Below are 16404 nucleotides of genomic sequence, written 5' to 3'. Positions count from 1 at the left end.
AATGACAACCTGGTTACAAATACTTCTGTACATCTAAGATGGGGCAAGCTCTTTTATTATTGAAATTATTATTTGATTATTGAAATTTGTTGGATGAGCCAAGCATGTTTTTTTTTCTTTTTTCCATCGTTTCTCCCTCTTTTTAACTCCCCTTATATTTTCTGATTCATTCAGGGATACCATGTTTAAGATATCTTATCTGTTATGATTGTAGGCAGGTATAACAGTTACAGTTGCTGCCACTTCATTAAAACTAGAAAAAAGACCCCTACAACTCTCAGCGTTTTCTTGGTTGGGGAACTTGATATTGTGAAACACTGTGTTTGGATTAAATCCTCTTATTTTCAATTTATGGAAATACTAGTTGTGTGATAAATGCTAAGGCTTGCTGCAAGTTATTTCGGTAATGGATCATGTTAGTCATTGTATGTATAAGGTACCAAATTGGATAGAATATAGTGTCAGTTTGAGGTATTGAGGTCTCCTCTCCATTGGGTAAATTGTCTCATTGTTTCAAAATATAAAAACTCTTCATTTACGCCTCACGGTATTACAGTTTATTTACATATTCAAGTGAGAATAAGAGATTTGCTTTCTTATGATAATTTGCTCATCTCTACTTGGGATTAAATTATTAATCTTGGATTTGTCATGCAAGAAAAATCACTGAATTGAGAGTTGAGAGATCTGGGTTGAAGTTTACCTCTGTCAGTTATCAGCTGTGTGATCATCAAGTCATTTCCCTGGCCTGTTTATCTCAGAGCTCTAAGATGCTGTAATTTCGTATTGCTTGTAACAACTCTGGTTTTCTGGCTAGAATTTGTTTATGTTGCTTATGTTTAGTTATTTAAAATTACTGCAGGAATACATCAATGATTACCTTTTTGTAATATTGATATATACATTTAAAATGACTGTTTTAGATAATTATATGTTTATTCATTTGAAAATATTACTTTAATAAAATATAATAAAAAGGAATTTATAAATGCAGAGGTATGTAACTATGTCATTGTGTGATAGGATCATTCTGTGGCATTATGCTTTTTGATGCTAACTGCAGTATGGGTTTGAAGAACTTCCAATTGATGGAATCAAACCAGATGTTCAGAGATTTAAAGTATTAATCAGAAATGGTAAATAATTATATATCTTCAAAAGAATTGAAAACATGAACTTGGAGCATTCACACATATACTTCAAAAATTAATTCAGTGATTAGATGATTCAAAAACGATGACTCAACAAAAGATGGGTTGAATGAAGAGAAATATGGAAATGTGTGAAGGCCTTTTGAGCATTCTTTAGATGTTTATAGAATTAAGATAAGTAATTTCAATATTTTCCCTTTGATATTGGTTATTAATTTTGATCACCTTTTTGAAATGGATGGCTATATGCATAAATTATGCAAATTGAAAATAGATTACCAGAGAAAGGAACAATAATTTACCCTTTTTGTCAGCTGTTTTATCATTTGTATTATCTAGTGTGTTCATCTGTGAGTTTCAATCAAAACAGTTATTATTTATTTTATTAAAACAAATTTATTGAACTTTTATGTAATATATATTGTATTAAGTTTGAGTCTAGAAAGATGAATATGACATGGTCCTTACCAGTTTGGGGATAAATTGCACTGGAGGACAGAAATTGAAGCACGAGGAAAGGGGCGTCACAGAGGGGAAAGATGATTATACAAAGGGCTAGCCATAAGGTTTTAATTAGGACTTGGAGAAGTGTTGTCAATATTAAGGGCTGTTTTCAAACTTTAATGTGTGTATGACTTACTTGGGGATCTTTTTAAATGGCAGGTTCTAATTCAGTATGTTGTTCTGGGCATGAGATTCTTCATTTCTAACTCCCTGGGGATGCCAGTGCTTATGAACCATGATTGATATTTTGAGGAGCAAGGCTTAGTACTAATTCTTTGGAAGTAAGAACAGATGTAGGGCCTGCATTTAAAACCTTTTCCTAGGTATAGTTTTACTTTTTCTTCCTTATTTCTTCCACAATGTAATTAAAACATACTGATTGGCAATATAAATGTAAATGAATATGTAGTCTATAAATTTACTTATTTTGAAAGGCTAATTTAGTCAACTCTTGGTTATCTAGGGGCAGATTAAACAGAGTGCAGTTAGCCTGGGTACTGAATAACAAGTGACTCGGTATTGTAGAGCATTGAAATGACAGTAATTCAGAAAAACATTAATGTTTTTTATATTGGACAGAAATTCTCTTTAGAACTATTTGGTACCTACTCTAACGTGGGAATGATCTTTGATCTCAACAGTCAGGTAAAGTAATTTTGGGGAATGGTGCCTCCTTTTTCTTCCAGTCTCTCTAAAGAGCAGTGATCTTCACATGGGGATTATAAACCTCCAGAGGTTGTGCTACATGGGTGGAGATTTTTAACATATTGGCTGCAAATCCTATTGTACTTATATTACTTTCAAACATATGGATGTCATCTTTCAAATGGGAAATGTGTTCTGAAATACAGGACATAATTTTAAGTAAATAAGCTTGAGTCACTTATACCATGATTTTTTTAGTTAGTTTTATTTTAACTAGGATTGGGAGACATCTGATACCTTTGCCTCCCACTTTTTTACAGCTGTTAAAGATTGTTTATGTTATTTCAAACATGTTTGTGCACGCATGCACACACACACAGGCATACAATAGATGTGAGTCCAGGTTTAGCATTTTAGCTCTAGAAGTCGTGTAAGTTATGAAAATTTAAATGTTCTGCATAAATCATCATTTTGTGATGTGTATGAAGTGTTCAGAAATCTTCAAGCTAATTTTGTAGAACTTATTTTTCTTATCAGATACCTGTGTTATTTAACAGTAAAACACTGTCACTGTAGAGTGTATTTAATTTGTCTTGTGTTTATTTCCTCTGACATAAATTGTAATAAAGTGCAATAGAGCAGTACAGCATTAATTAGAAATGCTGATTTTCCAAGTGCTTAACTGAAGCAGTAACATTTAACAGAGAAAATTTATTTTTATTATTAATTAAACATTAGATATTTTTGTGGATTTTTCTTTTTTTTTTCTTTCTTTTTTGTTTTTTTTAGAGAACCAGAGGACGAAAACGAAGCTTCATTCCTGAGGAAGAAAAACATGAGGTTGGAATAAGTTAAGCGTATTTTACACTATCTAAATTTGAGAAACTTTCTGGCTTAAAATTATTTCTGTTTTCCTCATATCCTGATTTTATGTTTTGTTTCATCCTCCCTTGTGTGGCAGGAGAGAGTTCCTAGAGAGAGGAGACAAAGGCAGTCTGTGTTACAAAAGAAGCCCAAGGCTGAGGATTTGCGAACTGAATGTGCAACTTGCAAGGGAACTGGAGACAATGAAAACCTTGTCAGGTAAGCTGGATGCTGAGACCTTGTCTTTGGGGGATTAAGTCTCCATCTTCATCATTTTCTCATCACAGATATAAGGGGGAAAACAAATAACAGCATAGGGCCTTTCTTAAAGTCTTATTTAGTGGAAACAGTACTTCAGAAACAGATTTCATCCACTTAGTAACCTGCCACACATGGTTATTCTCTGGATTTAGATGTAACTAAGAGTGATTATCTGGATTTTGAACAAAAGAGAATTAATTTCCCATTGACAAGAGAAGTTGACCATGCTCTACATATAGAGGCCACAAAAATATATAATTTGATCCAAACCCTTTGTGCTAAGATTATTATGTTTTATCTCATAAAACAATAAAATTACTAAGTTCTGTTAGCATATTATAAAAGTTGAAGTTTATTAGAGAGAATGATGACAGATACTTTTTCTTGACAAAAACTTCGTTAGCACTTCCTTATCATTTTTCAAAACAATGTGTTAAATGCTTCTCTCTTATGAAATAAAGAAAGGTGAAAAGATGGCCTAGATAGACATTTTTTGTTTTTTGTTTGGTTTTCTTCTTTGCTTCTTGGTTTTGTTTTGTTACTTTTTTTTTTTTTAAATCAGACATAATTCTAATCAGGAATCTCAGCTGATATGGCGCAGTGGCTATTCCTGAGGGTCCAGAGACTGCTAATTTTAGCCATTTGCCTCTCTTGCTGAGATGAAGAAATTGCTCAAAGCCCTGGGTGAAATGAAGGAGTGGGGGGGGTGATCAAAAGGAGACCTCATCTAAATAAAAGAGGTATCCTCTTTCAAAGGACAGTGACACAAAGAATCTTTTAGTATGTTACAGGAACGCTTTCTGATATCCTTCAAAAATTGTCTTTTGATAAAGCCCTATTAAACTAACTCATGGCACAGAAATTAAATGTTTCAAAAAGAGTAAGTTGATAAAATGCGTATTAGTACTGTTACAGGATTTTAAATATTTGCTTCCAAAATGATGTCATTTATTTGTCATTAAAAGTATAATTTGTTTGCTTTAATTCCTCAAGTAAAGGCACCTGGTTTTAAATTTCATGAGGTTTTTATAACATCACTGAGAAAGGTAATGAGAAAGTAAAAATTCCAGTAAAGAAATACAAAGTGCTTCAACAAAGTTGAGAAAGTCTATCATATTAGGCCACTGGTTTTTGAAGTAGTTTATGTAGAATATCATGAGAGCTCTCCTGGAGGTTAAACTCAAATTTTAAGTTTAAGGTAAATTAGTTCTAATGTCAGAAGATACACTTGAATAATTCTGACTGCAACATAATTTTCTGATTTATGTAAAAAAAGAAAGCATAAGCATAACAGAGTGGAGTACATAAAACAACAAAAATAAACAAAAGAAAAAATTATAAAAACAATCTTAGGTAATGAACAAAAATTCAGTCTAGAAGAAAATTCCCATGGAGGTTGAGGGTGGCATTATAGGGCATGATCATTTTGAAACACTAGTTAAAAACTTAAGAGACCTGGTTATACTCTTTAATTACTTAAACCTATGTAAATATCTACCTCTAATTTATTTTTTTAAGATAGTAGCTTGATTCAGGCCTTGTTGCTATAGGCCCTATATGTATTTGCCAGGTTCTTATTTTATTTTTTTGGTCATGTATTTGAAAGAAAGAACCTAGGAAATAAATACAATTTTATTTTAAAAGCCACTTAATACAAGAGCATCTCCAAGACATTGTATTATATAGTTGTTTTTTAAAAAAAATAGGTATCATCTTTCTTTGATTCTTGATAAGATTTTTAACTAATATTAGCCTTTCCTCATTTAATTAGTTCCTGTTATAAAATTTTCATCCTTAATTGCATTATTATAACATTCCAGTGTCTGGGATTTTTGTGAAAGTCTCGTGAAAGGTAAAGATACTTTTGTTACTCTAGAAATGATGGATATACAAAGTCTTTTTCCTTGGTTTTGCCTTGTTAAGAAGATAACATCACAGATTTTATGCAAAGGTTTTAAAGAGGTTATGAAGAGGGAATTAAATGTTTTATAAATATTATATATTAATAACGTTTTTGAGGATAAAACAAGCTGGATATAAAGCAGTGCCATCAAGTGTTTTATGGTTATAATATGATTGTTCTTTAAATACACACACACACACACACACACACACACATATACACATTCAGTTTAAGCACATTGCTCTTGGGATAAAGAAGAATTTTATGTAGAATTTCATGTGTTTAAAAAGGTACTCTTATAAGCTAGTATCTGCCATTTCCCTTAACATCTCTTTTATTTAGTAATTGGCACCATCATTTTTGCAAATCTGCCCCAAAAGCCCACACTTTTATGATTAAGTTGCATCTTAAATATTATGTTAAATACACGCTATTTTTAACTTTATTTTAAGACATTTTAAATTACACTTTGTTTTCCGTAAAGATATATTTCAGTGCTTGATCATTATACTTACTATGTATGTCTATTAAGTTCTCTTATAAAATTAAACTTCTTGGATCATAATTTAATTTACTTAATCTTTTATTGAATTTACTGTATTCTCTCAAGTTCCTTTGAACTAATGTACATGACTCTTTAGAATCAGCAGTTTAGCAGTTTTGATTTTGAAACCACACTTCTCTATGTAATTCAGGCTGTATAAAAAAGTTCTTTCCATTTTTTTCCTTTCTTTTTCAGTTATTTGTATATATGTATACGCTAATTTACATGTATAATTTTTTAATATCACTAGGAAATTGCATTTAATTTATCAGTTAACTGTAAAAATAGGTTCCAAATGTTATTTCTGTTTTGTCTTTAAGTTTTTCTCAGGCCTTTGGCAAGTAATTTAGTATTTCTGGGTCTTAGTTTTTCCCTCTGTTGTACATGATCAGAATTGTACTATGCTCCATTACAGGCTTTGTGAGTAATTCTGTATGAAATAGTAGGGCAGTGGTATTACTTAGTAATTTAAAGAATACAGGGCTTCCCTCGTGGTGCAGTGGTTGAGAGTCCGCCTGACGATGCAGGGGACACGGGTTCTTGCCCCGGTTCAGGAAGATCCCACATGCTGCGGAGCGGCTGGGCCCGTGAGCCATGGCCGTTGAGCCTGCGCGTCTGGAGCCTGTGCTCCGCAACGGGAGAGGCCACAACAGTGAGAGGCCCCCGTACAGAAAAAAAAAAAAAAAAAAAAAAAGAATACGTATATGTGGGCTCTGAAATAAGGATTCCAGTTGGTAAATATGATACAATAATAATATAAGTGCATATTTTTTACTTTTCAGAGAATGTGCATGTTTTTGTATTTAATTATTCCTGCAATATGGAGGACAAAAAATTTGAATTTGTTGAAACACGTTCCCTAAAATGATTAGACTAATAAACTACTTCCGCTTAACATGGGAAATATGAAAATTACCACAAGGTGTTAAAGAGAAAGATGGTTTACAGTATCATATGGATTTAAAAAAAAATAGCACTTCCTTTTTTTGCCATCTACTTCTTAAACTTAATTAAAATTTGTCTGCAAAGTTTCCAGTTGAAAATATATTCCTTTATGTTATTTAGTGCAATTAAATGCTGAAGGCCAAATTGAAACTGTATTGAAATTTTGAGGTCTTTTGGGGTATTTATCTCCTTGCTGTGGATGTTCATTGTTGGAGATAGTTTTGAGCCCTTAGTGATATCTTACTTGGTTTTGCTTCCACAGTTCCTGGGACATTTAATGCTCAGTAAATGCTTGGTAAATGAATGACTATGCCACATAAGTAGTGACTGATTATTATTTGCTGGATTAATAAAAAAAAAACTTTTACTATTATAATTTATTCCTAGAACAAACTGGTCACTCAGTGTAACTATTTGATGAAGACGTTTAAAAGGCTTAATAAAGGAGGATTACTTTCATGTCACTAAAGAATAGTGGATGAGTTTTTTCTGTGTATTAGGTAAAGAACTAGGAATCACAGAGTTGACATTAGTTGGTACACTCATGTGACAATAGAAATGATTCTTCTTTTTGAATATATTTAATTTTCAAAAGATAGATTTTAGAGGTAGGTAGGCTTTTCTTCTCTATAAGTTTTTATTAAACTATCAAATTAGGAATAAGACCAAACTTTTAGGCCTCAAATTTTATCTTAACTGTGTAAACTCATTGTGACACATTTTATTACTTAATGGGAGATAGGAGGGAGCAAAAAGGTCTCCTAAAACTAAGAACCTTAAAATCCATTGGTCCTCTTAAATAGCATCTTTAATTTTTATCTTGTATTGTGGCCATTACTTAGAAGCAGTGAAGGTAGGAAATGATCTATGAAGCTATTTTACTTTTATAGCTAAGTCTACACCATTAAATGTTTGCTGTATTCTCTTCCTTATTTGAAGATATGGCAAGTTATATAGATATTGAACCATTTTGGTTACAAGGTTAGGATTTTTGTTTGGTCTGTTCACAATGTTGTTAGCACTTTTATTTATTTCACAATTTAAACATCTAGCTTCTGAGTGCCTTCCCGAAAACCGAATTTGATGGTATCATAAGTTATTAGGAGCACCAGCACAGATTCATATTTATCAGATTTTTATTTCAAATATTAGTCTCTTTGATAAATCAGATTTTTAAATTTTTAATTATGTTTCCTGTTCTCACTGGTATGGATGCTTATAGATTGCCTGGGTCATAGTAAGGGGTGTTTTCCCCCAGAGATTTGATTAGATCAACAGAGCAAGGTTTAGTTGTAACTTTAGTTACTATGTTCACAGAACATAAGATCGCTTTAAATAGATTGTTCTAAATTACTTTAAAAAAATGAAACCTAGTTTCATTTCTTTTAAAACAATTAAGATTGCATTTGATAGGTTGCTTAAAACAAATAAAATGATTTATTTTATTTTGATTATACACTTACCAGCTTACTGTTTCTTATGCAGTTTATCACATAATAATCACTCTAAATGGTAAAATTTGCTTATTCATGTAGGAATATCAAATGATTGTAAAGTGATGGTACAAATGTATATTATTTGGATACTTATAAATTAGAACTTAGAAACAAATAGAAATTTAAAAATGATTTGTCATCTAATACATTTCAAATTATTAAAAACATTTCCTGCACAAAGACATTTCTGGCTAATCTTCTGTTTCTTTTCCTTACTTCTACCAACAATTTCAAGGATAGGTTTTAGGTTTTTGTTTTGTTTTGTCTTGTAACCCTGAGTCAATGATTGGTATAGTACAAATTACTGTATTCTAAAGGATTGTTTCCAAAGCTTAGATTTCTAATATTTCTTTCAATTATGTGTGGTAAAATATATCCCCTCCTGTCACCCTGATGTCCTCTGTGATATGCTTTTCTTCACGTTTCACTGCTGTTAGCTCTGGAATATGTTTCACTTGGCTTTTCTCTCTTGAAAGTATGACCATCTTAAAGGCAAGGTCTCTGTTTTACTTATCTTTACATGTTCTTACTCCAAGTCACTGAGCAAGGGGCGCCTCCCCATGGTGGTTAGTGACTTACATACATCATAGGAGGTTGCGTTAAGGAATCATTGGCCAGATATTAAATCTTCCTAATTTTTATTTTTAATATAAAACAGATTTAAAATAAAAATCTAATCTAAAAATAGATTTAATATACAAGGCAAAGATAAAGTAGCATATCAAAATGTCTCAGAAAGCATATAGACTTCTTGTAACCCATAGCCTGAGGAAATATGCTGCCTAATTCTTTTAACAGGGTTCACATCAAAAGGGAAGATAGGGCTTCCCTGGTGGCGCAGTGGTTGACAGTCTGCCTGCCGATGCAGGGGACACGCGTTCGTGCCCCGGTCCGGGAAGATCCCACATGCCGCGGAGCGGCTGGGCCCATGAGCCATGGCCACTGAGCCTGCGCGTCTGGAGCCTGTGCTCCACAACGGGAGAGGCTACAGCAGTGAGAGGCCTGCGTACCGCAAAAAAAAAAAAAAAAAAAAAAAGGAAGATAAGTGTAGCGTTCTAAATACAAGCTGATGAAGCATTAGGAATTATTTGAAAATTTAAACAAAGGAATATAATTATGACCTGAAACTTTGTTTTCTTAGTTTTTTAACTGTTTAAAAAACTTTTACATTTACGTTATTTTTAAAATAAGCATTATAAGAAATAGTTTATAGAAACAGCTTTTCAAGGAAATTCTGATATGAATACCAAACAATAACATCATCTAATGCTTAAGTAAAATTGAAATTCAATAAAATTCAAACACCTATTTCTGTCACATTCTGGAGGGTTTAACATAATTATGTCCCTATTTTGAGACAATATTTCTAAATTTTCATTTTGTTTAACAGTTTATTTTTAAGATTTTTGATTTAAAAACAATAAATTATCAGGTCTACTTTAGTTTTGAAAGTTTATTATAGTTTTTGAAAACCAGGTCATTTAATTGTATTAACTTAAAAAAAAATACTAGTTAATTGAATCAGCTTAATACTAGAAGTAAAACTCTCTAAGAATGCCAATATTTAATATATGAGTAATGTTAGAATGTGTGAAGAAATCAGCCTGAGCATTAATAAACAAAAGATAGTTTTTTTTTTTGTCAAAGATAAGTAGGAAAAAAATACAAATATTACAACTATTTAAAGTTTCATAATGTATCACCCTTCCTGATATGTTTTTTTCAATAGGTATTTTGACGAAATATCTTAGTAATTTCGGTATAGACAAAATATTAAAAATCAAGTAACAAAAATGGCTGTATCTACTTAGAAACGTAATTACATGTGCTTTGTTTCAGTGTTTTTAAATCCAAACTGTGTAAACTACTTAGAGAAACAATAATTCAACTTCCCAAAAGTTGTAAATTCTGAATTAATGATGAAACAAACTTAAACAGTTTCATGGAAATATTTTTTTCAATTATTAAAATGTATTTATAAGTTGTCATGTCCGATTTAGGTCTCAGGACAAAATATTTTCCTATTTGCTCAAGCTTAAAATATATAGGAAGTAGTTTCAGAATTGCCAACCCAAACCACAGCAAAAAAGTAAATCTAAGTTCAGTAGTTGTTTGGGTGTTTGTGTGTGGTAAAAGTTACATACAATGAAATGCCTAAATGTTAAGTGAATAAATTAGTGAATTTTAACAAAAGCATGCACTCATGTAACCCCCATTTCTATCAAAATATAGAACATTTTCATCACTCCCCCAAAGCTGTGCCCTTTCCTGGTCAGTCCCTCTTCTCAAAGGCAACCACTTTTCTATTTTTTTCCCTTACAAGTTGACTCCTGTAGAGTTTCATATAAATGGCATGTTTAGTATTTATTTGATGTCTGCCATTTTATTGCGTGTGTGAGGGAATCCCACTGTGGTTTTAGTTTGCATTACCCTGATGTATAATGATGTTGAGCACATTTTCATATGCTCGCTGGCTAGTTGTATGTCTTCCTTTGTGAACTAATTCTTCTGCTCATTTAAAAAAAAATTGGGTTGTATGTTTAGTATTGAGTTATAGGAGCTTTTAATATGTTCTGGATTTAAGCTTTTTACAAATGCATGTTTTTCAAACATATGCTCCTTATCTATGGCCTGCCTATTCATTTTCTTAATGGTGTTAAAGAGCAGAAGTTACTAATTTTACTAAATCCAGTTTATGATTATTGCTCTTGTTTCCTATCTAAGAAGTCTTGGCCTAGGTCCAGGTCACAAAAAATCTCCTTTGTTTTCTTCTAGAAGCTTTATGATTTATCTTTTATATCGAGATACGTGATTCATCTGAAATTAATTTTTATGGTCTCAGGTAGAGTTAAGGAAGGTTTGTTTATTATCCCATGTGGGTTTCCAGTTTTCCAGCACCATTTGTTGAAAACACTTGCCTTTCCACATTAAGTTGCTTTGGTTCCACTGTTAAATATCAATCGACTTTTTAAATGAGGGTCGATTTCTAGACTTTGTGTTGTGTTTCATCAAGGTATGTACTTATTTCTGTGCCAGTACCAGTTGTCTTGATTCTTGAGGCCTTATGGTAAGCTCTTTTGTTTTTCTGGATCCTTTGCATTTTCATATGAGTGTTAGAAAGAGCTTTTTATTTTCATTAAAAAGAAGAAAGTCTGTGTATAATACCAAAAAAGCACAGGCAGCAACAGCAACAACAAAAATATATAAGTTGGACTTCATTCAAAATTAAAAATGTTTGTGTATCAAAAGAATCTATCAACAGAGTGAAAAGGCAACCCATAAAATGGGAGAGATATTTGCAAATCATATATCTGATGAGGTATTGATATCAAGAGTATAAAAAGCACAAGAAATCATCCACAGCTATAACGAAAATACCTGATTAAAAATGAGCAAAGGACTTGAATAGACATTTCTCCAAAGAAGATATACAAACGAGTAATAAGCACATGAAAAGATGCTAAACATTAATCATTAGTGTAACTCAAATCAAAACCACAATGAGATACTGCTTCAGACCCATTAGAATGGCTGTTATTAAACAAACAAACAAAAATAGAAAAATAACAAGTTTTGGGGAGGATGTGGAGAAGAAGGAATTTCACTTCTGAGTGTATACCCAAAATAATTGAAAGCAGGGACTTAAAGAGATACTGTACATTCATATTCATGGCAGCATTATTGGCAGTAGCCGAATGGTGGAAGCAACCCAAGTGTCCATCAATGGATGGATGGATAAACAAAATGTGGTATATGCGTACAGTGGGGTATTATTCAACCATAAAAAGGAAGGAAATTCTGACACATGCTATAACATGGATGAACGTTGGAGACCTTATGCTGAGTGAAATAAGCCAGTCACAAAAGAACAAATATTGTATGATTCTACTTAATATGGGATACTTAGTCAAGTTCATAGAGAAAGAAAATAGAATGGTGGTTGCCAGGAGCAGGGTGACTGGGGAGTTAGTGTTTAATGGGTACAGAGTTTCAGTTGGGTAAAATGAAAAAGTTCTGGAGATGGTTGGTGGTGATGGTTGCACAACAGTGTGAAAATACTTAATGCTTCAGAAATATACACTTAAAAATGGTTAAAATGGTGAATTTTATGTATATTTAACCAAAATTTTTCAAAAGCCTACTGGGATTTTGATTAGCTTTGTGTTGAATACATGGATGAATTTGGGGGAACATTAACATCTTAACAGTATTGTTTTCTCATCCATGAACTAGGTATATCTCTACATTTATTCAGATTTTCAAATATCCATTATTTTTTCTCATTGGATGTTTTTGTAGTTTTCATTGTAGAAGTCTTGTATGTCTGTTATTATATGTATTCCTAAGTATTTAATGTTTTTTGATGCTATTGTATAAGAATAAAATACGATTTCTTTTAACTGTTTATGCAAGTGTTGAGAGCTACCAGGAGTTGAGATAGTCAATTAGGATCACAAGCCAAGCTGAAAGTTACAATTAAAATTATTAATTTGTTGCAGTAGTATAAGCAAGAGGCCAAACAGGAAAGGTTGCTGGTTCCTGGAATGTTCTATTTCCCCCCACTGATAAGGGTCTAGTGGATCGGTGCCAAAATGGGGAGGGGTTGGGGCATTAAGGTCACTACTGAGGCAGCCTGGACAGAAGGTCCTTGCTGTTTAATGGACCCAGGGGCTGGAGGGGAGGAAAAGGAGAAGTGGTAGGCAGTAGAACAGTACTGAGTCAGTGGAGCAAAGTGTCTTTAAGACCCCTCAATGAGGAGATCTTGGCATAGGTGCACAAGCAGTCTTTCAGTCTGGCTTTTCCATCCCCCACGGAAAGAGGCCCCAAAAGTTGGATCAGCCTTACAGTCCTGGGATAAACCCCTCCAGGTCGTGAGGTATTGCCTCTTTTATATGTGTATTTTTTGGGGGGGGATTTCATTTGCTAATATTTTGATACGGGTTTTGTGTCTCTATTCACGAAAGTATTATTCTTTTAATTTCTTAAGTCTTTATCAGGTTTTGTTATCAGGTTATATTGGCCTTCTAAAAGGTGTTACGAAGTATTCTGGTTTTTTTAAAAGCATTGATTGATTGATTTTATTTCTTCATTGAGTTTTCATTGAATTCCTCAATGAAACCATCTGGACCAGAGTTTCTTTGTTGGGACGTTTTTGGTAATTAATTCAATTTTAAAAATAGGTAATAGAGCTATTGAAATTTTTTCTTTTGTCTTATGTTAGTTTTGGTAAGCTGTGTTTTTTCAAGCAATTTATTCATTTCATTTCAGTTGGAAGTTGCTTCTTTTCTTTAGTCTTCCTTTTATTTTGAATGTGCACTACAACTATTTGCTTGAGACTTTCCAGCTTCCTGTAATATTTTGGATCGTATTCTCTTCTTCCTTCTAAGACTAGGTCAATATTTACTTCTTTCGTGTATCCTTCCAGACTTACATGATCCCATAATGATCTTTTTCTTACTTTGATTGCCCTTGGGACCCACATAAAATCGCACATCATGCTGTTATCCACTTGCTTGCAAATTGTCTATGAATTTTTACTTTTTTCACTAGATTAGGTCAGGCCTTCTATTCAGTCATGATGATTTTCATAGTCTTACACAATATGGCACAAGAAGGTAATTCAGAATAAATGCTTATTAAATTATTTACTGATGCATTGCTAAATCTGTATGCATTGCAGCTTTATACACTGAAATAGTATGTAATCTCTTTGAGGGCAGAGACATTTCTTTAAGTCCAAATTGATTAGTTTTTTCATTTTTAATTATTAAAAACAAACAAAAATAGTATATATATATTGCAAACAACAGCAAAAAAGAGTGGTAAATAATGGTTTCTGATTGACTGTGATTACTTCACTCAGAGTAGGAGATCTCAGTTAGTCCAAGCTTGTCACTTGCCAGTGCTGGCAAGTCACTTAATCTCTATGGATCTCAGTTTTCTTATTTTACTGGAGAAGATACCAGACTATATCATCTCTGAGGTCTAACACACTAGCTCTGATATTCAAAGGTTATGTGATGTTCCAAATTCCCAAATAAATACTGCCTATGTGTTTACATTCCGTCACAGCTCTCCTGTAAACACCTACTTTCAGAATCTTGCTAGAGTATTCTGTAACTGTGTAGAATATGATTAATGATCAAGTCTCTTAGAGTGGAAGCCATTCTTGTTGTCCTTTCTCTCATTTAGCTAGAGAGGAGTGGAAGTCATTTCCTTTGATAAAGCGTACTTCCTTTGATAAAGAGCAAATAACTATATTGAGATCTCATTTTCATACCATACAAATTCAGCCATTTTAAGTGTAGACTGTAGTAATTTTTAATAAATTTATAGAAGTGTTCAGCTATCACTACAATCCTATTTTAGAGCAATTCCATCACCTCAAAAAGGGCTGTGCCTCTACACTTTCAATCCTAGCTTCCACCCCAGCCCCAGACAACCATGGCAAATGTTCTCTTGTCTCTGGTTCCTCATAGCCTATTCCTTTCCTGATCCTTTTTTTTTTTTTTCATCTTAACATTACTCTTATACATGTTTCTGGTTTGGGGGGTTTTTTTTCAAAAAAATTTTAATGCACTAAAGGCAACAAAGATTCTTTTCTAGACAAAACTTTAGTCACGTTACTGAACTTTCTCCTAAGCTCATCTGTATATTTCCTTATAAAGTCCAGTGTTAGTGAGAACCCTGCTAAGTTACTTTAACCAGAACCCCCCACCCTTGATATCTGATCACCCTAGATATCTGATCAGGTTCCACATCCTCTACCATTCTGATACCTTGCCCTATCTTAAGCAAAAATCCTTTTAGGTCAGTTTAGCCAGAACCCCCCTTAGCCCTGATGTTTCCGCTTACTAATTTTCTATCCACTGATCACCACTGTGTTCTTTGGCTATAAATTCCCACTTGCCCGTACTGTATTCAGAGTTGAGCCCAATCTTTCTCCCCCAATATAAAATCCCATTGCAGTGGTTCTTAAATCTATCATGATGGTCCTAAATAAAGCCTGCCATACCATCTTGAACAGCTGTCATTGAATATGTTTTTTCTTTAACAAAGGAATTTCTAATTAAAGAGATATTCCTAATTAAAGTGAGTCTTGAAATGTGAACAAATTATTCCATTTTATTCCTTCTTCAGCTTGATATTTTACATTGGATGTTTTTAAAACAAGCCTGCTAAATTTATGTGAAGAGCATAAATGTTATTAAACTTTAAAGTCTTTCTACATTTTGGGAGAGAGTTTTATATAATGAATGATTAATTGGGGATTTATAGCCACTCCGCTGAGTTTGAAACCTGTTTCTGTTATTTGTGAACTCTGCCTTTATGTTCCCTGTGGCTTAGTTTCTTTATCTGTAAAATAACCATAATCAGTAGTACCTAACCCATAGATTGGTGGAGGATTAATTGAGATAAATACAAGTAAGTGGCTTGGCACAAGTGTTAGGGAATTGTAAATGCCCTATATATGCAAATGACAGCTGTAATAAACCATTTATATAATGCTTACTGTGGGTCAGGTACCTCATGTATACATTTTGAATCATTTAATCCTTACAGCTTCCCTGTTAGGTGAGCAGTAGTATTATCTCCTTTGAATTGTTGGGGAAACTAAGGCATAGAGAGCTTAAATAACTTTCCAAAAGAAAGTAGTGAAACTGATACTCAAATTCAGGTAGTCTGGCTCCAGAGCCTATGCTCTTAACCTATACAGTCTCAACATAAATTTACATTTCAGCTCCCTGGTAGAATAAAACCTGCCTTTGTTAAATGTATTTGTTTCAGGCTAAATGATGACATCTTTTTCAAGATCATATCTAATGTTCTGTTTATATTATGGTTTTCAAGACTATTTGATGTTCGTTGAGATTGCAGTGCTATAATCTTTATTCTTCTAACTATGCTATTTGATTTTCTTTGATATTAAAATGACTTATTTAAATAACTACTTTTCCTTTTTAACTTTAGGTGTTATTAAATTATCCTTTATTTGTATTTATATTAAATGAGGATCATAGCACTCATAATAAATCTGACCTTTGTAGATGTTTATCTCTGGGACATTTGTGTTTTTTGTTTTTTTGGGGT

At 32.8% G+C, this 16404-nt stretch overlaps 1 protein-coding gene across 6 annotated transcripts in view; it reads left to right on the top strand.

Moving 5' to 3' along the window:
• Positions 1 to 16404, top strand: part of PHF14 (PHD finger protein 14) — a 205890-nt gene that overhangs the window by 87604 nt on the left and 101882 nt on the right. For 5 of the 6 annotated variants that reach the window (XM_081244011.1, XM_081244016.1, XM_081244014.1 and 2 more), the window contains exons 15-16: positions 3090 to 3140; positions 3262 to 3383. In XM_081244011.1, the coding sequence (XP_081100137.1) occupies positions 3090 to 3140; positions 3262 to 3383 (173 nt within the window). Of the gene's footprint in view, positions 1 to 3089; positions 3141 to 3261; positions 3384 to 9111; positions 9298 to 16404 lie in introns of those variants that run through there. The other variant, XM_081244012.1, reaches the window with a different exon arrangement.

Source organism: Mesoplodon bidens, assembly GCF_964165515.1.
Source record: "Mesoplodon bidens genome assembly, chromosome: 9".
Classification (NCBI taxonomy): Eukaryota; Metazoa; Chordata; class Mammalia; order Artiodactyla; family Ziphiidae; genus Mesoplodon; species Mesoplodon bidens.
This window is presented reverse-complemented; position numbering and strand designations above follow the sequence as displayed.